We start from the raw sequence: 23,489 nt of genomic DNA, 5'->3' as shown, positions 1-23,489 counted from the left end.
ATGGGTTCAAGTCCCACTCCAGACACTCGAGTGCTCAATCCAGGCCATGTGCCAGCACTGAGGGAGTGCTGCACTGTCAGGGATGCTGCTTTTTGGATGGGACGTTAAGCCATGGGTCCCGTCTGCCCTCACAGGTGGATGTACAAGATCCCACGGCCACAACTCTCTGGCGCCAGTATTTACCCCTCAGCCAACATCACTCAAAGAGGTTAGCTGGACTTTAACCCGTTGCTATTTGTGGGAGCTTGCTGTGTGCAAATTGGCTGCTGCGTTTCCCTACAACACTTCGAAAGTACTTCATTGCCAAGCAGATCATGAGAGGGGCTGTTAAAAACTCTTTCCAGTCGTACCTGACTGATTTGCCGAGGATATGCTTGTAGAACGAGCGGGTGAAGTAGCACTCGAGCAAGCGGTTATCATACACTGCCTTTGCCACGATCCGGCCCACGAACTTGAAGTAGCTGAGGTGGTTGGGGTTACAGTGCGACGACGGGTTGATGGTGTACGTGACTCGGTCGCCCGGCGACGTCCTGAACAGTGCGTACATGGGATTGAACATTTCCCTGGAGATAATCATGTACCACTCGCGCAGCAAGCCTCCCGCATCCTGCCCTTCCTCTCCTTCGAACACAATGTACCTGCAAAGCGAGACGGCTCCCGTTAAGTTAAAAAGAAGAAGGGTGCGTGGATCAGACTGGCCCATGCTCTTGACCGGACGGGTGGGTGCCCAGTGGTCCCTGAGCTGGCCCACCCCTTTCCCATTGCACCAGAACAGTAAGAGGCGGTCAGCATGGTTACTAAGGCAGGGTACAGTTCAACATCTAGTAGGTGCAGGATGCATTCCCCCCTGGTTACCTACTGTAATTGGCCTCCTTTAGTGTGTAGTCCTGGTTCGTGAAGAGCAGTGGAGGGGTGGGGCTACATCCGCACTCTACCCCCATTTCACATTCTCAGTGGGCGCCATCCTCCAATAGGGGACAGGCAGAAGCAAAGCCAGTGAATTGGACAGCAGGTTGAACAGGGCCTCCCGTGCAGCCTACTGCAGCTGCCGAAGGGGGAGGGAGAAGGGGGAGGGAGAAGGGGGAGGGAGAAGGGGGAGGGAGAAGGGGGAGGGAGAAGGGGGAGGGAGAAGGGGGAGGGAGAAGGGGGAGGGAGAAGGGGGAGGGAGAAGGGGGAGGGAGAAGGGGGAGGGAGAAGGGGGAGGGAGAAGGGGGAGGGAGAAGGGGGAGGGAGAAGGGGGAGGGAGAAGGGGGAGGGAGAAGGGGGAGGGAGAAGGGGGCGGAGAGGGGGAGGGAGAAGGGGGCGGAGAGGGGGAGGGAGAAGGGGGCGGAGAGGGGGAGGGAGAAGGGGGCGGAGAGGGGGAGGGAGAAGGGGGCGGAGAGGGGGAGGGAGAAGGGGGCGGAGAGGGGGAGGGAGAAGGGGGCGGAGAGGGGGAGGGAGAAGGGGGCGGAGAGGGGGAGGGAGAAGGGGGCGGAGAGGGGGAGGGAGAAGGGGGCGGAGAGGGGGAGGGAGAAGGGGGCGGAGAGGGGGAGGGAGAAGGGGGCGGAGAGGGGGAGGGAGAAGGGGGCGGAGAGGGGGAGGGAGAAGGGGGCGGAGAGGGGGAGGGAGAAGGGGGCGGAGAGGGGGAGGGAGAAGGGGGCGGAGAGAGGGAGGGAGAAGGGGGCGGAGAGAGGGAGGGAGAAGGGGGCGGAGAGAGGGAGGGAGAAGGGGGCGGAGAGAGGGAGGGAGAAGGGGGCGGAGAGAGGGAGGGAGAAGGGGGCGGAGAGAGGGAGGGAGAAGGGGGCGGAGAGAGGGAGGGAGAAGGGGGCGGAGAGAGGGAGGGAGAAGGGGGCGGAGAGAGGGAGGGAGAAGGGGGCGGAGAGAGGGAGGGAGAAGGGGGCGGAGAGAGGGAGGGAGAAGGGGGCGGAGAGAGGGAGGGAGAAGGGGGCGGAGAGAGGGAGGGAGAAGGGGGCGGAGAGAGGGAGGGAGAAGGGGCGGAGAGAGGGAGGGAGAAGGGGGCGAAGAGAGGGAGGGAGAAGGGGGCGGAGAGAGGGAGGGAGAAGGGGGCGGAGAGAGGGAGGGAGAAGGGGGCGGAGAGAGGGAGGGAGAAGGGGGCGGAGAGAGGGAGGGAGAAGGGGGCGGAGAGAGGGAGGGAGAAGGGGGCGGAGAGAGGGAGGGAGAAGGGGGCGGAGAGAGGGAGGGAGAAGGGGGCGGAGAGAGGGAGGGAGAAGGGGGCGGAGAGAGGGAGGGAGAAGGGGGCGGAGAGAGGGAGAGAGAAGGGGGCGGAGAGAGGGAGAGAGAAGGGGGCGGAGAGAGGGAGAGAGAAGGGGGCGGAGAGAGGGAGAGAGAAGGGGGCGGAGAGAGGGAGAGAGAAGGGGGCGGAGAGAGGGAGAGAGAAGGGGGCGGAGAGAGGGAGAGAGAAGGGGGCGGAGAGAGGGAGAGAGAAGGGGGCGGAGAGAGGGAGAGAGAAGGGGGTGGAGAGAGGGAGAGAGAAGGGGGTGGAGAGAGGGAGAGAGAAGGGGGTGGAGAGAGGGAGAGAGAAGGGGGTGGAGAGAGGGAGAGAGAAGGGGGTGGAGAGAGGGAGAGAGAAGGGGGTGGAGAGAGGGAGAGAGAAGGGGGTGGAGAGAGGGAGAGAGAAGGGGGTGGAGAGAGGGAGAGAGAAGGGGGTGGAGAGAGGGAGAGAGAAGGGGGTGGGAATGGGGGAAAGAGAGGTGGCACACCCCTTGCACACAGGTGAGGAAGAGGCGAGACACAACACACATGGAGCGAGAGAGATACTGAGAGAAAGATCGATAGAGAAACCATCTCATCTGACAAAAGTTAACCACCTTGCTCATGTCACTTTAACCTCACACTCTGGTTGAGAGGCCCAACCGTCTGATACCATTGGGGCCTCACTGCCAGTGTAAATGGACACACCCCACTTACGGCACCGTCTCCTGTTTGAACTCGCTTGGATACAAAGCTGCGACACCTCAGCACCCTGCCCTGCACCCCCCAGTATCCCGAGTCTTCCTCTACTTAATCTCACCCCGGAGAGATCAGCTCTGTTTGCCCTTTCATATTTACTGGTTTGTTTTGGCCGTAGTTGCCTAACTGGTAGTGGGACAAAGCCCAGGTCAGGAAACGAACTCCATCAGCACCAGTAACTGGTGACAGATGCAAATCACCGGGAACAGGACCATTAGCCATGGACGCCTGGACAGGCAACAGCAGCATCAACAGGCACTCTGAGACTTTACACGTGGCCCAAGAGGCTTCGTAGTACACACCGAGCTTCCCAGGAGATACAAACGGGGGCACTCCCAATACACGGGCTTTAAAAGCTCTAAGCATCGCGTAACTACCACATCCCTGATTTATCCGACTCTCTTCAGCTCTGTGTCACAGGTGTGAACTTTCTCTGCAAGGGAAAGAAGTTCGAAGCTCAGATTTTAAGCAGTTGTGCCCTTACAGCCTGTTTTTCATCTCCTCGGGGGACTTCCTATGGAGCTCCCGGTACGAGTCTTCGAAGACGTGATCCCGCCTCACGTGCACCGCCAAGTCCTCCTTACGGATTCCTTCGTCCAAACGCTCCAATTCTTGACGGAAGTACCTGGTTAAAGGAAGCAGGGCAGGTGGGTCAGCAACTCGGTGACAACCGGCCTTCGTCGGCCCGGAGGAGGTCAGCAAAGATCTGCGGGGAACTGTAGCTAGGTTCTAGGTTCCAGCAATCGAGCTGTCGGGAGGGGGTAATACGGGCACCCTCCACCACATACCTATACCTTCAGTAAGCATCGAGAGCTTTATAACTGGCACAGATCCTCACAACACGAAGACGGCAGTGCAGTGGCAATGTCACTGAACCAGTAAACCAGCGGCCCAGGCTAATGCCCTGGGGACAAGGCTTAAAATCCCACCACGGCACAAATTAACTAATAAAAACCTGGAATTGAAAGCTCGTTTCATAGTCTCAGCGATGGTACCATCATCGGTTGTTGCAAAAACCATCTGGTTCACTAATGTCCCTTAGGGACCTGGCCCTGTCTGGTCTATGCGACTCCAGACGCACAGCAATGTGGGCGACTCTTAACTGGCCTCAAGGGAAATCAGGGACGCACAACAAATGCTGGCCTTGCCAGCGACACCCACACCCCATGAAAGAATTTAAAAAAAATTACAACCATCAACTAGCAAGACCACGGAGAACAGCAAAGCTGTCGCTGGTCTGGGGGGGGGGGGTGGGGGGCTGTAACTCTGAGCCGCGAGTGGCACCTTCAGAAGCGAAAGGGGGCAGTATGTTATGCAGCACTGGCTGTGCTGCTTCCTCTCGCTTCTGACTCAGGCACCCTCCCCCTCCGGAGGATGAGGAAAAAAGGGGAGAAAAACCTCTGCCAAAGGTCTTGAACTTTGGCCACTGGGGACTGACAGAACCGAAACTCAGTGACTGATTGGAGATTTTTGATTCCCACCGTATTAATCCCGAGTTGAGTTTACAACGGGCACCAAAATGAAGCACAGCTGCTGGTGCTCGCAACAGAGGCTCTGCCTTCGCGTGGACCTACTTGCGCTTGACATCGAAGTCGAGAATGCGAATGTAATCCACCAGGACGGCGAAGGGGCCGTCTGCCAGGTGCGTGGTGGACTGTCGCAGAATCTGGTTCAGCACAGTTCGGTGGGTTTCTGAAAAACAGGGACAAGTGACGGTCAAATAGTTCAACCAATTTGCAGCTACATGTACAACCTCAATCTGTTAGATACAGAGTAAAGCTCCCTCTACACTGTCCCCATCAAACACTCCCAGGACAGGTACAGCACAGGGGTTAGATACAGAGTAAAGCTCCCTCTACACTGTCCCCATCAAACACTCCCAGGACAGGTACAGCACGGGGGTTAGATACAGAGTAAAGCTCCCTCTACACTGTCCCCATCAAACACTCCCAGGACAGGTACAGCACGGGCTAGATACAGAGTAAAGCCCCCTCTACACTGTCCCCCATCAAACACTCCCAGGACAGGTACAGCACAGGGGATTAGATACAGAGTAAAGCTCCCTCTACACTGTCCCCCATCAAACACTCCCCAGGACAGGTACAGCACGGGCTAGATACAGAGTAAAGCCCCCTCTACACTGTCCATCAAACACTCCCAGGACAGGTACAGCACAGGGGCTAGATACAGAGTAAAGCTCCCACTACACTGACCCCATCAAACACTCCCAGGGCAGGTACAATCAATTCGTGCTGCACCTTCAAGACATTCCTTAAGGGCTTATCAGAATTCTGAAGAGTGCTCTCAATTTTTTTTTTTTTTTTTTGAAGTTGATGTCCCTGTCCTTTCACCTACCAGCAAAGCGCAGGAACTTCTGAGTATCCGGGGGCAGATTTGAGGATATATGCATGGACGAAGGCTCACGGGAGAAGAATGGGTCCAGGGAGGAAGGCGTGGCCGGTGTAACGGGGGCGGGTGAGAGGGGTGGTGCCTCATCTTTGATGTGTGCCAGCTGGCTTTCCCGTGTGTCTCGCACGGGCGGCTTGCTCTCCCTCTCTGTCGCGTGCACGAGGAAAAAGGCCTCGACTGCAGGCTGCAACACTGCAGGGAGAGAAAGAGAGTCAGTACAAGAGAAAGTGGCACAGAAACGTGAAGAACTGAAGTTTCTACACGAATGAACTGATCCTCACTATTCACTCCTGTTAAACCACGGATGTCAAACTGGTCTTGGTCTGCCTGACTGAAACTGCTTCCCGCTCACCGTTTCCAAACCCCCAGCTTACCCAGGACTGCGTGCTGGTCGTGCGACTCCTCCAGCTCCTTCAGGCACTCCCCCAGCATGTCCCACAGCTCGTCCAGGCTCAACTGCTCGCTCAACAGCGGCAGCTCTGGCAGTTTCTCGTCTTCCTTCTCTTTCTCGCTCGCTTGGCTTCCTTCAGAACCTGCCCACGAGATCAAAAAGAAACGAGTAATGAGAGTCACGCTGGACAATTTTTGTGCGCGTGCGGTGCAGGGAGGGTGCGAGGCTCGGGGCGCAATTTAGAGACACTTATGCCCAGCAGATCACCCACCAGTCTCTTCGCACATACCCAATGACAGCGATTCCTGGGCAGCTGGTGATGGCTGGTCCACATCCATGGGGGATTCGTCTCTCCGGGAGGCTCCTTCTGCCGGATTCGTCTCGGACTTTGAGAGAAAAAAGAAAAAAAAAGTGATAATAATAGAAGGGATCACCAAGCATGGGGGCAAAGGTTCCAATGACCCATTCTGGGAGAGCAGCGTAGCTTTACTTAGAGTGTCAGTTTGGTCTCAACTTTTAATATTGAGCCAAGTGTGACCATTACCCTTGGGAGGTTAATTCTCAAGGACAGGTTAAACTTCTCTCACCTATAATTACCACCCTCCCATTTCTCCCAACACACAAAACAACTTTATCAATACCATGTTGGGACATGCGTTCTTGCCTCATTCCAAACGCATATCCTACATATTCTTCCAATTTTATTAATATATACCCATGGCTCCTTCTCTCCCACCCCTTCCCCTTACAGGCGATTAAAAGTCGTAGTCTGGCTTTAGCCAGATGTCTGCTTACCAACCTGCTGCTCTTAAATCTTTTCAACCTTGGTGCTGTCCAGCAGCGTGAGCCTTCACCTAGATTTCTCAAGTTAGGAGAGCAGCCAGATCTTCACGGACTTGCACTATTTCAGGACCTCCTAAAGCACCATACAGCCAATGGAGTGCTTGCGAAGGGTAGCCACTGTTGTAATGTAGGAAACGGGGCAGCCAACTGACACGCAGCAAGCTGGAAAATGGGATCTTTTACATTCACCGGAGGGGTGGCGGGGGTAGAAAGAGAAGACAGGGCCTCTGTTTAACGTCACTGATAGCTGCCACATTTCAGTCGCAATTTTCCTCGTCTCTGAAATCGGCATCAACTGGGGTAAAGTACCTTAGTGAAGGCACAAGCGCTCGTGCTTGTCAGAGCTCTCCAGGGTTGTACGAATGACAAGTTTGATATACCAGCCCGTCTTTCCTCAAGTACTCCCGAGTTATTTGTTGCTACTTCCTTCTTTCTGCTAAAAGCACAAACTAACCTGGTGGGGTTCCTCACGAACTGCTGCGTAAACTATAAACCCCGCATAGTCTGTACGTTAATCTATAACCTCGAATTCCTCCACTATCATTCCCCAAAAGAAGAGCTGCTCACAGTAGTCTGGATGTTAGAACAAAGCTGTAAAGGCAGATTGACAAATCATAGGAAACATGCAGACGAGTTGGACTCATATCGACACTCGGCCCAGTCAGGTACAAGCAGCCATATGCCAAAAACGAGGCTTGTTAACCAAGGGGTGGCTTATGCACAGCAACAGATAGAATGACTTGACAGCCTAGTAGCGCACAGGGTGCAGGCGAGGCTGCCTGTCCTGAGATTTAGTGCAGCCAAAGCTAGCACAGTTAACTGCGCACGCAACCCCGCACCCAGGGAGCAGGTGAAGCCGATTTATTGGAAACTGGGTTGGTAAAATGGGTCTAGAGCGCCGAGCGATTGGAGCATTTTACCTGTTAGCTTAAAATCCAAGAGGTAGGCAAACACGGAGTGTCTTTGGCTAGTTACTGCAATGCGTTAAGCATGACGATGAGGTGGGAAGGAACAGCTTATTTACAAGGACCACTGCAAAAGCTGGCACGGTCACCATCGACCAGGTGGTGGCCCCTCCATTTCCTTCCCCAAAGGCAGTGATTCGGACGGGAATACTCTTGACATTAGCAGCCCCGATCCTGGGCGACCAGGCCACCTGCGTCACTCCGGGCCTGAAGCCATGGCGTGATATATGCCTTCGAGGAGGTTGGGTGCAACAGCCGAGCCCAGTCACGTTTTCTCACTCTGGAATGGCTGCAACGTTCTGTCACTACGCGTGGGATATCGAGGCCCATCGCAGCAGCACCCTCCGTTGTATCAACCCGACAAGGCTGAGGGGCGCGCTCGGGACATCTCTCTCAATAAGCTGTAGAACTGGGGCTGGCGCGGGGCAGTGCCGACAGAGAAACAAGCAGCCTGCAGCTTTGAAAGTTTCGGAGAGGAACCGGAAAAGATTGAAACGAGGTTAGTGATCGCGAGTTTGGGGGGGGGTAAACAACAAAAACAAATGATAAACTTTTAATTATGGAACGTCATTAGAAAACAAAACAAAAGCATGCACAAGTTAAAAATGGAACAAGAACTTATTAAAACAAAGGAACTAAAACCACAAGTGCCCTGCAAGCGGCACAGGCATCATGCTAACCATGGCTGATTGCTGTTGTCTTCTGGCCCGTTGGCCCTCACGTACCATTTGTATGATGGCGTCGGCCTCAGCCTCCAGCTGCCGCACAGCTGCCTGGATGCTGCTCGCAGAGCCCATCGTTGAGGTGCCTGTAAAGAAACGAGAATCGTCATAGTCGCTCGGCAGGATGGTGCCGCTGCCTCAACGAGAAAATGGAGCCCCCAACCACCATTTAGTTGCTAGAGAGGTGGCGCTGCGACTCGCTGCACCCCTTACAACAAGCTTACTGACCAACCACGACCTCTCGAACGAGGAGCAATGCCACGGGAGAACCACCAGCATATTCAATGACACTATGCCTTTTCCCCTCCCTCACACATTGAGTGCTCGCTCACCTACACTGGGTGTCCTGGACTGGGAAAGCCAGGAATCTTACCCAACCGGAAAGCTCCACCTCTTTCCCAATAGCCGAGCAACCTCACCTGCTGGGCCCGCTGGGGAAAACGTACAAGTGTCCGGCAAACACCCCAGATCAAACTCAAAAGCCTCTCACTCTGGCACCATCCATTGCTCACCAGTGTGCTTTTTCCTGCTCAGCCTCACCCAGTCTCAGTTTTCCTCCCACCCCCATCTCCACAAGCCACTGGTGAGCCTCTTCCATGAAGGAAGGCATCAAATCTTCTGGCCTGGCTGCATACCCCAGGCGCGAACCCGGAACAGGAAGCGGCCTGCTCCCTTGTTTGCTCACACTATGCCAGGCCGAAAGGGGGCTTCCACTTGTCCATTGACAGGACTCCTGAGAGAGCTGAATCCCCTCTAGACTGTTTACCTCCCCCCCCCACCACCCCCCCCCTCGGTCCAGGGAGAGAAAAGACTGGAATTTCACAATGGAAAGAGATCTGCGAGCCCAAGTCCAATCTGATGTACAACTGTTATCACTTCAGCCCCTCACACCCCCTTGAAATTGCTAAATACACCTAAAGTCGAAGAGAAGAGAAAAAAAGGTTACACAAACCCATTACCACATTTCAATGACTCATTGAGAACCTGGTGACAGGCACTAGCTGTTTGGAAACTGGCCACATCCAGCTGTACTTAACAGACACACCGGTGTCCCCCTGAACGATCAGTATTCCACACGGCAGGCGTGAGAACACAGATGTAGGTGAGAGTGTGGCGTTCAGATAGAAGAGGTCCCCGGAATTGCTGAGAACATTAGTGCACGCTGGCGTCCAGCCCGGTGAGCACCAGCCAGCTCCCTGCACCTTACACCAGCTTGCAAGCTTTCGGATAGATACACCCAATGCAGCAGGGTTAAACCACTCCACCCCTCTTCCCCCCCCTCCCCCCCTTACACTTGTACCTAGCCTTCCCGTCTCCTTGGCCTTCTTGTGCGCCCTCCGGGTGGCATCCCGCAGCTGGATGATGACCTGCAGGATGCGGAGGAAGAATTTCTGCGTGGAGGTCTTGGACGTCAGCATTGACATGGAGGGTAACTGGAGCTCTCGGCCGCCCAGCGGGCGTTTGTGAGAGGCCACAATAACCACGTTCTCTGCAGTGTCAAACCTAGAAATGGGACAGGGAGCAAAAAAACAGCATTGTTCAAAACTCGCAAAGTCCACCTGCTTTTTCCAAAAGCTCGCAGGTTTGAAGCCCACTCTAGGGTCTTAAAATCATAATCGCCGTCGACATTCCCAGCGTCAGCGCCGGTCAGAGGGACTGTCTTTCTGGTGCGACATTAAGCCGAGGGCAGACCTGGTGTCCTGATCGATGATAATCCCTCAAGCGCCACCACCAAAGTACACAAACTGTCCCTCGCTGTTTATGGGACCTTGCTGTGCCTCAGCATTGGTCTACTAAACAGCAGCGATCACAATTCAAAAGCTATTCACTGGGGGCTGAGCGCGTCTGGACATCCCGAGGGTTCGGAAGATGCTATATAACTGCAAGTTCTCGGTGTCTGGAGATCCCGTGCTTCCCCTGGGTGGCTGGTGAAAGGGAGGGATGACGAGATGTGGGAACAGGTTGGGCACATGTGCATTAGGAGATGGCTGGCATGGGGGGCGCGTGATCAAGAGACCCATTGGGCCAGAAAAAAAAACATTGCAGCGCCTTTCACCAGCTCAGGACACCCCAAGTACAACCAAGAAAAGAACTTTCGAAGCATAGTGACTGCTGTAATGTAGGAAACACAGCAAGCTCCTACAAGCAGCAACATGATAACGACCAGATTATTGGCTCTCGTGATGCTGACGGAGGGTTAAATACAGGCCCTCGGACACCAGTCAGAACACCACTACTCTTCCTCCAATAGTTGCAGTGGGATCTTTCATGTTCACCTGAGATGGCAGGCAGGTGCCTCGTCTCATCCGACAGTACTGCATTAAACTGCCAGCCCAGACATTTGTGCCCACGTCTCGGGAGCTCGAACCCACAACCTCTGACTCGATGGTGCGAGCGGTCCCTGCTGAAAACAGCTGACACCGCCTGCGCGCGCCGAGATTTCTATGCAATCTTACACAGAACTGCTCCTTTCCCAAACTCGCGCCAATCTGTACCGCTCGCTTCATTCTACAAACCAACTGCTGCCAACGGTTAGCACTGACAATTATTTTTAATAAAGAGCAGCTACGTTTTGCACACACAACATGGCGAGAAGGGGGCAGTGGAGTGACTATGCGACCCGTGAGGTTGGGTGGAGGCCATCCTTACCTGCTCTGCATCTTTCCTTTCAACTTGGTCAGCTGTGGGTGTTCGTCCGGCGTCCCTTCAGGCGACTGGCCATCAGAATGCGCTCTCCTCTGCTGGTCCAAGTTATACTCCCGTAGCTCAGCTAGTAAAGTACCTGGGCGCCCCGGGGCAAAAGAACACAGGCTCAATTGGAACGGGCTGCCTGAAAAGGGCAGTGGAAGCAGATTCAGCAGCAACTTTCGAGAAAGGAGAGGTGTATACATATTCGGAACAGGAACAAATTTGCAGGGCTATGGGGGTGGGGTGGGGGGTGCGTGGGGGGGAAAAAGAGCAGCTGGTCTTGTCGAACAGTTCTCTCAAAGAGTCAGCATGGGCTGGACGGGCCAAACTGATTCTGCGGTAGGTCCTGGGAGATGCACGGATGTAGATGCAAGACACTGGAGTAAGACGGGCCTCCTGAAGTGAGGTGCCAATCCGTTACTGGAGGTAACTGCGGCTGTTTACCGAGTTGCTGGCATTCCTGAGTTCCCGCGTGGCTCACCGTTCCAGGCGGGCGAACCACATGGAATCCAGATATGGCCAGTTGTAATTCCCGATTAGGAATTCAACTCCTCGCTTGGGCATACGACCTCATTAATTGCTCGCATGGCGTGTGCTTGCGAGCCTGAAACTCCTTTGTGCGTTTGTTGGCAAAATGGTGAGGTGAGAAGCAGTGAGAGAGTGTGTTCTTTTAACACTGTGGCTGCTTTAGGCCCTTGGTTACCGAATGGTGGTAGTGTTTAACTGGTAAACACACCCGTGTGTAAGTTCACCATCTACCAGTATTACCAGGGAGGTGTTTTCGACTAAAACTAACGCTCGTGGCTCCAACAGTGTTGCCATCGCCTCACCTGTGGATAGTCAGTTATTTCGATTAGATTACAAGCACAGTCACGATGGACTCTGAATGGCTTCTTGTACTTTGTACTGATGGTTACTGCAATATCAGTGAGATTTCCCCAGAGATGTGTTTTAAACGGGTAGCAACATTCCATCCCAAGAGTAATCCACCATACATGAAGCGGCAGTGTTGTTACGTGATGAGACGCCACGCAGTTATTAAATTATTAAAATTAACAGTAATTTGCAAAGCCAAATGAAGTGTCGAATGATGGGGACAGAGTGCTCAGGGTCAATATAACAGAGGAGTCACCAGTTCCCACGCGGACCCAGAAACACCCGGAGGAGTCAGAGGCCACACGACTCTCCCGCTTCTGCGCAAACCCCCTCAGGCCTACATGAAGGATCACAAGTTGGAGCGGAGAGAGGAAGCTGGTACCTATCTGTTGGCAGAGCGTGTATCCCAGCTGGCGAGCCCCACTGAGCAGCAGTTTCAGAACAGTGTCCCGGGTTCCCGGCTCCCCCCTGGAGAGCTGAAGCAGAATGTTTGCTGCGTCTTCCAGGCCTTCTTCTGAACACGAGTGGGAGGTCAACACCTGTCGCACAACACACGGGGAAAGTTAGTGAAGGAAGCAACGACAATCGGGGGTTCACTTATAAACGCATTTCCCCCCCACCCGCGGATACGGAAATCGAGTGGTTATGTTCGTGGACGAGTAATCTGGATTCAGAGACACGAGTTCAAATCCCACCGCAGCAGCTGGGGAATTTAAATTCAGCGAAATAAACCTGGACTAAAAAGCTCGTCTCAGTAATGGCGACTGTGAAACTACTGGATTGTTGTAAAACGTCATCAGGTTCACAGATGTCCCTTCAGGGAAGGAAATCTGCTGTTCTGGTGCAGCCTGATACTCCAGATACAGAGCAATGTGGACGACTCTTAACTGCCCAGGGCTGGCACCGACCAGCCTCAGGGGGAAGAGGTGCCAGCTCTGTGGGGGACTTCAGTTTGTGGGCTCCATGGGGGAATTTGGAGAGAGACTTGGATCCCTGGGCAGTGTCATGGAGAGAATATACTGTCGAGGGTCATTTGCCAGTGCCTTTTAGCAACTGGCCCATAAAAGCACCGATTGAAAACAGTTAGGAAGTAACCTGCCCTTGCATTGCCGATGGAGAATCGGGTAACTGATAGGTACGTCAAATACAAACCACACAGGGACAGGCACCACTCAGAGCTGGAACACCCAACAACTGGGCATTAGTGATGAGTCTTGGGGCCGAGAGATACCCGGTCATGCCAGGGCAGACTGAGGGGAGGAATGTCCGACAAGGGAATAAAGGTAACACTAGCACTTAATGGGAGTGGCCCCCTCCACCAGGTGGCTCTGGCTGAAGGAATGGCAATTATATAACGAGGCCAACGTCTCCATTACCTCCACTGAAAGCTGCAGCTGTTTTTCTGTCAGACCAGAATTCTGGACCTTGCTATCGTTGGCACTGACCGCTCCTTCTGATGTGGCCTTGGCCGGAGACTTGGTGGCTTTCGGAGGGGCTGGTAAGAAATAGAGAGATATTAAAATGAGCCGAAGTGGCAGAGACACAAGTGGCATGGGAGTAGCCAGCCGTTCTGCCAGAGATCGGGCACCAGTAGCAAGCTCCAGATCACGGATACAAATGGTCAATGTTACAGCAGTGCAAGTCTCTCTCTGCTGGCTGTAAACATACCCACAAAATGAGCACCAGCCCTAATTCAGCACTGATGGGAAATCCCACTTTCGAGACATCAACAATGGCTGTTGGTCCACCAGATAACGCTCATAGGTTAAGGTGGGACAGTGTAGAGGGAGCTTTACTCTGTATCTAACCCCCGGGCTGCACCTGTCCTGGGAGTGTTCGATAGGGACAGTGTAGAGGGAGCTTTACTCTGTATCTAACCCCCGGGCTGCACCTGTCCTGGGAGTGTTCGATAGGGACAGTGTAGAGGGAGCTTTACTCTGTATCTAACCCCGTTTTTTTTTTTACCCCGTGCTGTATCTGTCCTGGGAGTGTTTGATGGGGGACAGTGCAGAGGGAGCTTTACTCTGTATCTAACCCCAGTGCTGTACCTGTCCTGGGAATGTTTGATGGGGACAGTGTAGAGGGAGCTTATCGCTGTATCTAACCCCAGTGCTGTACCTGTCCTGGGACTGTTTGATGGGGACAGTGCAGAGGGACAGTGAAGGGGGAAATTTTACTCTCTATCTAACCCTGCGTTGCATTTGATCTGGGATTGTTACACAGTGACAGGTGTATACCGAACAGGGCTGCAACTCGATGCTTCTGAACTGGGGTCCACCAGCTAAAGGGGGGGGGGCGGAGAGTCGCCCATGTTAATCCTGCAGAATGATTAAATAATGTTTCTGCAAGCCTCGAACTGCCTAGCTTTAGCCGACACAATCGCTTGGCAGGGGCTTTTGAGGAGGGCGGTGGGGTGTGGGGGGGGGGAAATGGAGTGCCCCAAGTGTATGCCAGCAATCCCAGCTGGAGGAGAAATATTTGCAAGACAGCTCCTTGGCATACACACAAAAACAAGCAACTGCAGCGGCCACAAATCGAGACACGTCGCTTTCCGCATTAAGGGCCCAGGCAGACTGGAACCTGCAAACTTGGGAGCTGTTGGCGGGATTCATTTTGGCTGCAGGTCGATGCAAAGGAACAATATTAATGCAAAGTAGCCCTTTCACACTATTCACCCACCGACCACCCCCCCCCGCCCAAACACCCTGGGACAGCGGACTTCGGCCATGCACATCAGCGGAAAAGAGAAGGCGACAATGACAGTGCTGGATTGGACAGTGTCGCCTGTGATTGTGGCCCAAGTCCTTGAGTGGATCTCCTCTTCAGGCGCCATGTTAAAACTCAAGGCCGGTTCTGCCTGTTCAAGTGGATGTGGACGACCCCACAGCATTGCCTGAGAAACGCTTTGGGATGTCAGGAGAGCCTTAAATGCAGCGTGCAAATGCAAAGTAAATACAATTTATTGCTGAAGAGACTGTGGACCCAGAGAGGAGAGAGAATTTTGAGCACATGGAACCAAACGGCCGGGGTACAGCGTTCTTGGATTTCGTACGACTTACATCACAGTAAAATGCCATTCAGCCCATCTGGTCCACACGAGCCTCCTCCCACCCCCTCTCCATCTCCCATCACCATTATCCTTCTATTCCTTTCTCCCTCGTGTGTTTATCCAGCTTCCCCCTTAAATGCATCGATACTATTCACCTCGACCACTCCCTGTGGGAGCGAGTTCCACATTCTCACCACTTTCGAGCCCTTTCATAATTTCAAATATCCCTTTGACAAGGTCCCTCATGGCAGACTGATACAAAAGGTGAAGTCGCACGGTATCAGAGGTGAGCTGGCAAGATGGATACAGAACTGGCTCGGTCATAGAAGACAGAGGGTAGCAGTGGAAGGGTGCTTTTCTGAATGGAGGGATGTGACTAGTGGTGTTCCGCAGGGATCAGTGCTGGGACCTTTACTCTTTGTAGTATATATAAATGATTTGGAGGAAAATGTAGCCGGTCTGATTAGTAAGTTTGCGGACGACACAAAGGTTGGTGCAGTTGCGGATAATGATGAGGATTGTCAGAGGATACAGCAGGATATAGATCGGTTGGAGACTTGGACGGAGAAATGGCAGATGGAGTTTAATCTGGACAAATGTGAGGTAATGCATTTTGGAAGGTTTAATGCAGGTGGAAAGTATACAGTAAATGGCAGAACCCTTATGAGTATTGACAGGCAGAGAGATCTGGGCGTACAGGTCCACAGTGGCAACGCAGGTGGATAAGGTTGTCAAGAACACATACGGCACGCTTGCCTTCATCAGTTGGGGCATACAGTATTAAAAATTGGCAAGTCATGCTGCAGTTGTACAGAACTTTAGTTAGGCCACACTTAGAATATTGCGTGCAATTCTGGTCGCCACACTACCAGAAGGACGTGGAGGCTTTGGAGAGGGTACAGAAGAGGTTTACCAGGATGTTGCCTGGTCTGGAGGGCATTAGCTATGAAGAGAGGTTGGATAAACTCGGATTGTTTTTACTGGGACGACGGAGTTGGAGGGGCGACATGATAGAGGTTTACAAAGTTATGAGTGGCATGGACAGAGTGGATAGTCAGAAGCTTTTTCCCAGGGTGGAAGAGTCAGTTACTAGGGGACATGGGTTTAATGCGAGAGGGGCAAAGTTCAGAGGGGATGTGCGAGGCAAGTTCTTTACGCAGAGGGTGATGAGTGCCTGGAACTTGTTGCCGGGGGAAGTGGTGGAAGCAGGTACCATAGAGACGTTTAAGAGGCATCTTGACAAATATATGAATAGGATGGGAATAGAGGGATACGGACCCCGGAAGTGCAGAAGGTTTTTGTTTAGGCAGGCATCAAGATCGGCGCAGGCTTGGAGGGTCGAATGGCCTGTTCCTGTGCTGTACTGTTCTTTGAAGGTCATTCTTCGGGCCTGCTCTTTGTCTGGAGAGAACTGCCCCAGCATGTCCAAACTTCCCCTTCCGTTACAGCCCCTCAGTTCAGGCCTTATCCTTGTAAAATGTGTTTTTTTTTGCATCAGACGGTTCGATGCAGGTTCAACATAACCTGTCTGCTTTTAGATTCCATTCCTCTAGAAATTAACCCCAGCACTTGGCAGCTTTGATCGTCAAGTCCTTGCTCACCTGCATCAGTACTTTTAATGATTTATGGATCAGTACGCTTGCATCCCTTTGCTCCATTTAGACTCAATTCTCAAGGAGTACATGGCTTCCTCATTCAAGTTCCAAAAAGCAACCCCTCACACTTACCAATACTAAAAATTATTCTCAAACCACCCAGCGCAGCCTCTGCCAAAGTACAATGTGGGAAAATGTGAACTTGTCCGTTTTGGCAGGAAGAATAAAAAAGCAGATTATCTAAACGGTGATAGATTGCAGAGCTCTGAGATGCAGAGGGATCTGGGTATCCTAGTGCATGAATTGCAAAAGGTTAGTATGCGGGTACAGCACGTAATTAGGAAAGCTGATAGAATGCGATTGTTTATCGGGAGGGGAATTGAAAATAAAAGTAGGGAGGTTACAAATACATGAATAGGAAGGGAATAGAGGGATATGGGCCCCGGAAGTGCATAAGGTTTTAGTTTAGGCAGGCATCAAGATTGGCGCAGGCTTGGAGGGCCGAATGGTCTGTTCCTGTGCTGTACTGTTCTTTGTTATGCTTCAGCTCTACAGGGCATAGGTGAGACCACATCTGGAGCACTGTGTACAGTACTGGTCTCTTTATTTAAGGAAGGATGTAACTGCGTTGGAGGCAGTTCAGAGAAGGTTTACTAGACTAATACCTGGAATGGGCGGGCTGTCTTATGAGGAAAGATTGGACAGGCTCGGCTTGTACACGCTGGAGTTCAGAACAGTAAGAGGCGACTTGATTGAAACATATAAGATTCTGAGGGGTCCTGACAGGGTGGATATGGAAAGGATGTTTCCCCTTGTGAGACAATCTAGAACTAGGGATCACTGTTTAAAAATAAGGGGTCACCCATTTAAGACAGATGAGGAGAAATTTTTTCTCAGGGTCGTGAGTCTCTGGAACTCTCTTCCTGAAAAGGCGGTGGAAGCAGAGTCTTTGAATATTTTAAGGCAGAGGTAGATAGATTCTTGATAAGCAAGGGGGTGGAAGGTTATGAGGGGTAGGCGGGAATGGGGAATTGAGGTTAGAATCAGATCAGCCATGATCTTATTGAATAGCGGAGCATGCTCGAGGGGCCGAGTGGCCGACTACTGCTTCTAATTTGAATATTTGAATGCCGGATGATTGACCGGGTTGTACAATCCTGGATCAGAACAGCAACTCTGCGGACTTACACGTGATGGAGCCGACGAGGGTCACTTCTGCTGCGCCGCTGTGGTTGACCGTCACCTCTGTCGCCTTGTCGGGCAGCGCGATGGAAATGAGTGAGAGGAGCCGCAGCAGCTTCTCGGTCAGGAGCGAGCTGCGGCGGATGACCGGGTGCGAGAGCATGTTCATCAGCTGGCCCAGGGGGGATGACTCCAGGCTGCACTGGCTGTTCTCCCCCTCGCTGTTGGAGGCCGGCGCGGTTTTGACTGAAGTCTTGCCCTTCCGGCTGACGTTCATGTTGTCCAGCTTGACCAGTAAGTCCCAGAAGTCCGTGGAGATGCCCATGCTGGCACCGACGCTGCCCCCTCCTCCTCCTCCCCCGCCCCCTCCGCCCACAGGCTGACCAAGGCAAGGGCTGGTGGCTGACTGCTTGTTCAGTTTCTCCTTGTCGGTTTCGCTGCTTGCTTCTTTGGTCTTCTGTTGCGTGAAATGGCTTGGGAATACCTGAAAAAAAAACAGGTCAGGCGGTTAGTGTTAGTGATGAAGCTGACAGAAACGGCAGGAGACTTTCTTTCACTCCTCCCACAATCACGTGGCTCCGAGGAGCACGGACTCGGATTGCCTACCCTGCGTGTTTGATGGGGACAGTGTAGACGGAGCGTTACGCTGTATCTAACCCCATGCCGTACATGCCCTGGGAGTGTTCGCAACTGACAAAGTGTTCCGTACCTCTGATTGAACCCCTTCATTACTTTGAAGAGCTCTATCAGGTGATCTGTCAGTCTTCTCTTTTTCTAGCGCCAAGAGCCCCCATCCGGTTCTGTCTCCCCTGATATTTACAACCTCGCAGTTTACTTCCAGTATATCTTTTCTGCAGCTTCTTCAGTGCCTCAACATCCTTATTGCAATAGAGTTTAACATAACCTCAATTCTTCCCCTCCAGAAATGAGCCCCAGGGATACCTTTGCATTTTTATGAACTTATTAACCGGTGTTGTGACGTGTAATGATTGGTGCATCGTACCCCCTAGACGCCTTTGTTGCTCGACTCCATGTAGACTATTCACCACGAATTGCATGGTCTGCCTATTCCACCCACCAAGACATTCTTCCTGAAATGGCCCCATTAACAGAAGCATGCGGCCTCACCTTTGCTAGCTGTATTAGCGTGTCCAGGACGTGCCGGCAGACCACAGGCGCTGCCTGGGGGTGGATGTGGACAGTGGATCCACAGCCCACGTGCTTCTCCGAGTGCTTGCGGCCGCCTGACCGCTGGATCTGGAAGATGTTGGTGCGGCAGCCCAGGGCGGCGTCCATGGACACGGAAAGCCAGGACAGCTGGCTAGTGGTCTTGGCTTCCATCTTGTGCAGCAGGTCCAGGGGCCGGTGCTCGTGAGCCGCGGCGGTGGCAGAGGCCGTGCTCGCCCCCGGCTTTTGGGTTTTCTTGCCCTTCTCCTCGGGGTGCTTGGGGGTCTCGATGCACAGCTCGCTCTCACTGCTGCGCTGCAGGATGGACAGCAGACTCTTGATGACCCAGTTGCGCGTCTGCGTGTGGTAACACAGGTTGCGCAGGACCCGGTGGAGGCGGCTGGTGTTGAGCTTCGGCTCGTCCACAAATAGCAGGACCAGCAGGCAGGACAGGGCCTCGTGGTCCAGGAGGAGGCGCCCACGCAGTCGGAGCAGGCTGTCCACATTGCTGCTGCTCGAGGCCCTGTCGGAGGAGGCAAGTCAAGGGTTAACATAAACCCAATGAAACAGCGGCCGATATTGTACTACCCCTCCCGACATTACATACAAAGACACAGATGATCATTGAATCGGACAGCACAAGAAGTGGCCCTTTCAGTCCACTGCACCGGTGTTGGCTCTTCGAAAGACCTATCCCATTTCCCACAGCCCTGCAAATTTATTTTACTTTTTAAAAAGTATTTCTCCAAATCTCCTTTTGAAAGTAACTATTGAATCTGCTTCCACCGCCCTTTCAGGCAGCACGTTCCAGATCACAACAACTCACAGCGTCGAAAACATTCTCCTCATCTCCCCCTCTGGTTCTTTTCCAGATTATTTTAAATCTGTGTCCCTCTGGTTACCGACCCTCCTGCCATGGGAAACACATTCTCCTTATTTATGCTATCAAAACCCTCCCTGATTTTGAACGCCTCGATTAAATCTCTAAGGAAAACAATCCCAGCTTCTCTCATCTCTCCACGTTAGCTGAAGTCCCTCATCCCTGGTACCCTTCTGGTAAAGCTCTCCTTAAATGTTGCCAATCCGAGGAGAACAAGCCCGATATATGAGAATGAGGACCCAAGCAGTGTGTTGGGCTCAGAGCCCCGGCTCCGACTACCTGTTGTGCGACTAGTGCCCTGCCGTTTGCATTGAGCGCGGTTGTTACCTGTTGTGGGTGCTGCTCCCCCACTGAAACGCTCCGCTCCTCTGCACAGCCAAGCGCGTGTACTGCACCCCTCTGTTTCCTCCCAGGCGGCCGGTGAAGCCTGTGGCACAAAGCGGGAAGTTAGGGATCTCGACACGTCTTGCCAAAAGCTCCCACTGAGAGTTGCGAGCGCATGATTAAATGCCCTGGTGCTTCAACGTGCTGCAATACTGAAAGTGAGTGGTACCCCGCAACGCACCCCACCCCACCCGCCCCCAAACCCCATCGGGTGGGCATTGCCCAAACCATCTTTGAGATGGGAGACAGCAGCTGGGCTTTTCCACACATAGGTTGGAGGGAGGGCAGAAAGAGCAACTCCAGAGCGAAACATTCTGGACTGCTTGTGCACCCTTCGACAGCTGGTTCACTGCACGTTCCTTGGTCAGGGTAGGTGCAGCAGGGGGAAAGAGATCGAAAGGAGAACAAAAAAAAAACAAAAAAAGGCCATTAAATTAAAATAAACAGGATGTCACGCGAAGGCGAGATGGCCCGGTTTGCTTTACGAATTTGTACGGACTCTCATCACACCTCGGCAGAGTTCTGCGCACAATTCATGACTTGCTTTGGGAGTGCGGTCGGCAAATGGCACCTGCGCCAACAAGATCCCACAGTCAGCAAGGAGGTGGAATACCCATTAATGTTTCCTTTTGGTGTTGGTGGTGGAGGGAGGAACGTAGGTCTGGGTCAACTGGAGGGGAGGTGGAGTGGCAGCTGTTTGCAAAATGGAATGCCAGCCCAAGTAACCAGGCTTTCCAAGCCAAACCTCCTCAATTTTGGTCGGTACCGATGCCGTGAATGGTGGCAGGGATCCTCTCATATTCAGCCCTCAGGGAAGAAGTCGGGTACCTGTGCTCCGCAGGATGGCGGAGAGCGCGGATGAACTGCTGTGACTGAACAAGCGCTCGTGCATCAGTTGCCTCTGCCGGGCCTCCTGCTCCCGGCGAAGCGCCTGGGCCTCGGCCGCGATGTCCGGCGGCATCACCGCCAGCACGCTGTCCTCCATGTCTTCCAGCACGCTCCGCCGCAGGTCGGAAGGCAGCGTCTGGATGAAGGTAACCGGGTCCATGGGGGTGTCGGGGTTGGCTGTCTGTGCCAGCTCTCTCCGCTGCTGCTCCACTCGCTGCTGGGCCAGTACCTGGAGGGTGGGGGTGGAGAGAGAGAAAACTATCACACACTATAACAGGAGAGTACATCAGCACCCGGAGAGATAGAGACAGATAAAGACAGGGAAAAGGAGAAAGAAAACTAATCACACACCCTGTCAGGAGAGGGGGAGGGGGAAGGGAAGGGGGACAGAGCTCGCTCAAGAGAGGGGGGGGGGGGGGGGCGAAGAGAGAGAGAGAGCGAGGGGGGGGGGGGGGGAAAGAACACGAGAGAGAGAGGGGGGGGGAAAAGAACACGAGAGGGGGGGGGGGGGGGGGGAGAGAGCACGAGAGAGAGAGAGAGAGAGGGGGGGGGGAGCAAGACCAAAGAGGGGGGGAGAGAGCAAGACCGAAGAGAGGGGGGAGAGCAAGACCGAAGGGGGGGGAGAGCAAGACCGAAGGGGGGGGAGAGCAAGACCGAAGGGGGGGGGGGGGAGCAAGACCGAAGAGTGAGCGAGCGAGACAAAGGGAGATCCTTGTTCAGTATTCTCATTATGGAAAAATGGGCGACTGCCGTACTCTTTCTGCACCAAAACCACCCGAGAGAATGGCAATCAGATTGCCCCATACACTAATCGTGAAGAAGCAGTCAGCGGAAATAACAGAGACAAGGCTTGGAGGTTTGATTTCAAACGTCACATGGAAACCCACACAGGAACAATAAAACGTGGGTGGGAGGGGGGGGGGGTTGGAATCCACGAGTTAAAGTACAGACAAGAAAAGCCAATCCACCAATCTCCCTCTTTTAACCAATCCTGGACTTTCACTCCCACTGTCTCCTAATCCAGAGCACCAGTCCTCGTGCCTATCACATTTTATTTGAAATTGAGAAAACTGGGACCGAGACTCGAAGATGGTAAGCTGTGTGGAGAATTCAATCACTGCACTGCACTGAGAGGTTGGTGAAAGTGTGCAGTGGGCTTCCCTGTGAAGGCAGAGGGTACAATCAGCGATAGCCGAAGGGGAGCGATATTAGTTTTCAGACTCAAGGATACCTCCGACTCCCTTTTGAAAGTTGCGACATGAATCTGCTTCCACCACCCTTTCAGGCAGCACATTCCACAGACAAGACTGGAATCGAGGAACAGCCCTGCCCCCACCCCCAGTTCTGACAGTCGAGGAGGGCTCGACCCCCACCCATTGAGACACAGGAGAGCGCAGTAAAGGGAGATTACTTTTAAATAGACAGCTCCTACCTCCTCTTGAATGGCTGGTGGAAGAGCCGCCAGGAATTCAGGGCTGACCTCGGTGACCCCCTGGTTGCTGACCAGGGTAGCGGCGGCGGCGGCAGCAGCGGCTGCAGCCGCGGCCGACGCGGCGACGGTGGCCGCGGCCCGGTTCGGAGGCCGGATGCCCAGCTGGTTCTGGAGCACCTCGCGACGGATGTCCTCGGGCAGGGCGGCGAGGAAGGAGGGATCAACGCCCTCGGGGAGGCTGATACCTGTTGCAGAACAAAGAGAGAGAGAGAGAGGCGCGCAGGCGGTCAGACACGGCTTGAGGGAGACAGACGAGCGCTCATGCGACAATGTGTGGGGCGGGGTTTCAGCGCCTTGTCCAAGTGGCGCCTGCAGGCTATTCGACTGTGGCAGCCATCTCAGTCAAGCACGACCATATCCACTAATCCACCATGGCGGATGGCTGCCCGGGGCGGGAGAGCGGAGCCCTGAATGAGGCCCATTCACTCATGGAAACCAGGAACTGAACCTAGGACCTGCAGGACTGAGGTGGGGGAGGAGGTGGGGGGGGGGGGGGGGGGGGGGGGGGGGGGTGGGTCTGTTTACCAGGAAGAGCCACTTGAAGCAAATGAACAAGTGTGCACATTTTAACTTGTCTCTTCATTGCCCCACAGCCACACCCTCTCTCCACCACACTACAAAGGTCAATTTTGCAGGAGCTCCCAGTCCCAATGAAACTAATACTTTTCCCTCAAGTACTTTGAGACTACAAGAGGGTAAAAAAAAAGAAATAAAATGACAAGCTGACAGGCTAAGCTGAGGCGAATGGAATGTGACACAGACTAAGCTGGGCTGAATGTGGCCTATTTTTATGTACTTAGTATCCCTTGTGGCAAATATTCATCCTCCTTCGACCCCAGTAAAGGGTTTCTGAAGATTAGCTAGGCAGCAGAAACACGGCAGCTTCTGCAGAGTCGGGTTAGTAACCTGGTCAACTAACAGCGACCAGGCAGTGCCAGGTTTCACCGAACTCACCGAGCCTGGTGAAGGGAGACCGCGCAGCGCACACAGGCAGAAGGGACCAAAAATT

General features: G+C 53.5%; 1 protein-coding gene across 1 annotated transcript in view; it reads right to left on the bottom strand.

Moving 5' to 3' along the window:
• Positions 1-23,489, bottom strand: part of huwe1 (HECT, UBA and WWE domain containing E3 ubiquitin protein ligase 1) — a 124,317-nt gene that overhangs the window by 9,113 nt on the left and 91,715 nt on the right. Inside the window, exons 57-72 of the mRNA XM_068024344.1 lie at positions 22,421-22,665; positions 20,929-21,217; positions 20,044-20,143; positions 18,798-19,359; positions 17,676-18,153; positions 13,220-13,338; positions 12,226-12,382; positions 10,929-11,061; positions 9,580-9,782; positions 8,238-8,365; positions 6,039-6,135; positions 5,733-5,891; positions 5,305-5,550; positions 4,524-4,641; positions 3,434-3,574; positions 351-638 (exon numbers count right to left, since the gene is read on the bottom strand). Coding sequence (XP_067880445.1) covers positions 351-638; positions 3,434-3,574; positions 4,524-4,641; positions 5,305-5,550; positions 5,733-5,891; positions 6,039-6,135; positions 8,238-8,365; positions 9,580-9,782; positions 10,929-11,061; positions 12,226-12,382; positions 13,220-13,338; positions 17,676-18,153; positions 18,798-19,359; positions 20,044-20,143; positions 20,929-21,217; positions 22,421-22,665 — 3,463 coding nt within the window. The remainder of the gene's footprint in view (positions 1-350; positions 639-3,433; positions 3,575-4,523; positions 4,642-5,304; positions 5,551-5,732; positions 5,892-6,038; positions 6,136-8,237; positions 8,366-9,579; positions 9,783-10,928; positions 11,062-12,225; positions 12,383-13,219; positions 13,339-17,675; positions 18,154-18,797; positions 19,360-20,043; positions 20,144-20,928; positions 21,218-22,420; positions 22,666-23,489) is intronic.

The sequence above is a fragment of the Heterodontus francisci genome, chromosome 49 (genome assembly GCF_036365525.1).
Source record: "Heterodontus francisci isolate sHetFra1 chromosome 49, sHetFra1.hap1, whole genome shotgun sequence".
In the NCBI taxonomy this organism is placed as follows: Eukaryota; Metazoa; Chordata; class Chondrichthyes; order Heterodontiformes; family Heterodontidae; genus Heterodontus; species Heterodontus francisci.
Note: the sequence above shows the minus strand (reverse complement) of the source record. Positions and strands in the feature narration are given on the sequence as shown.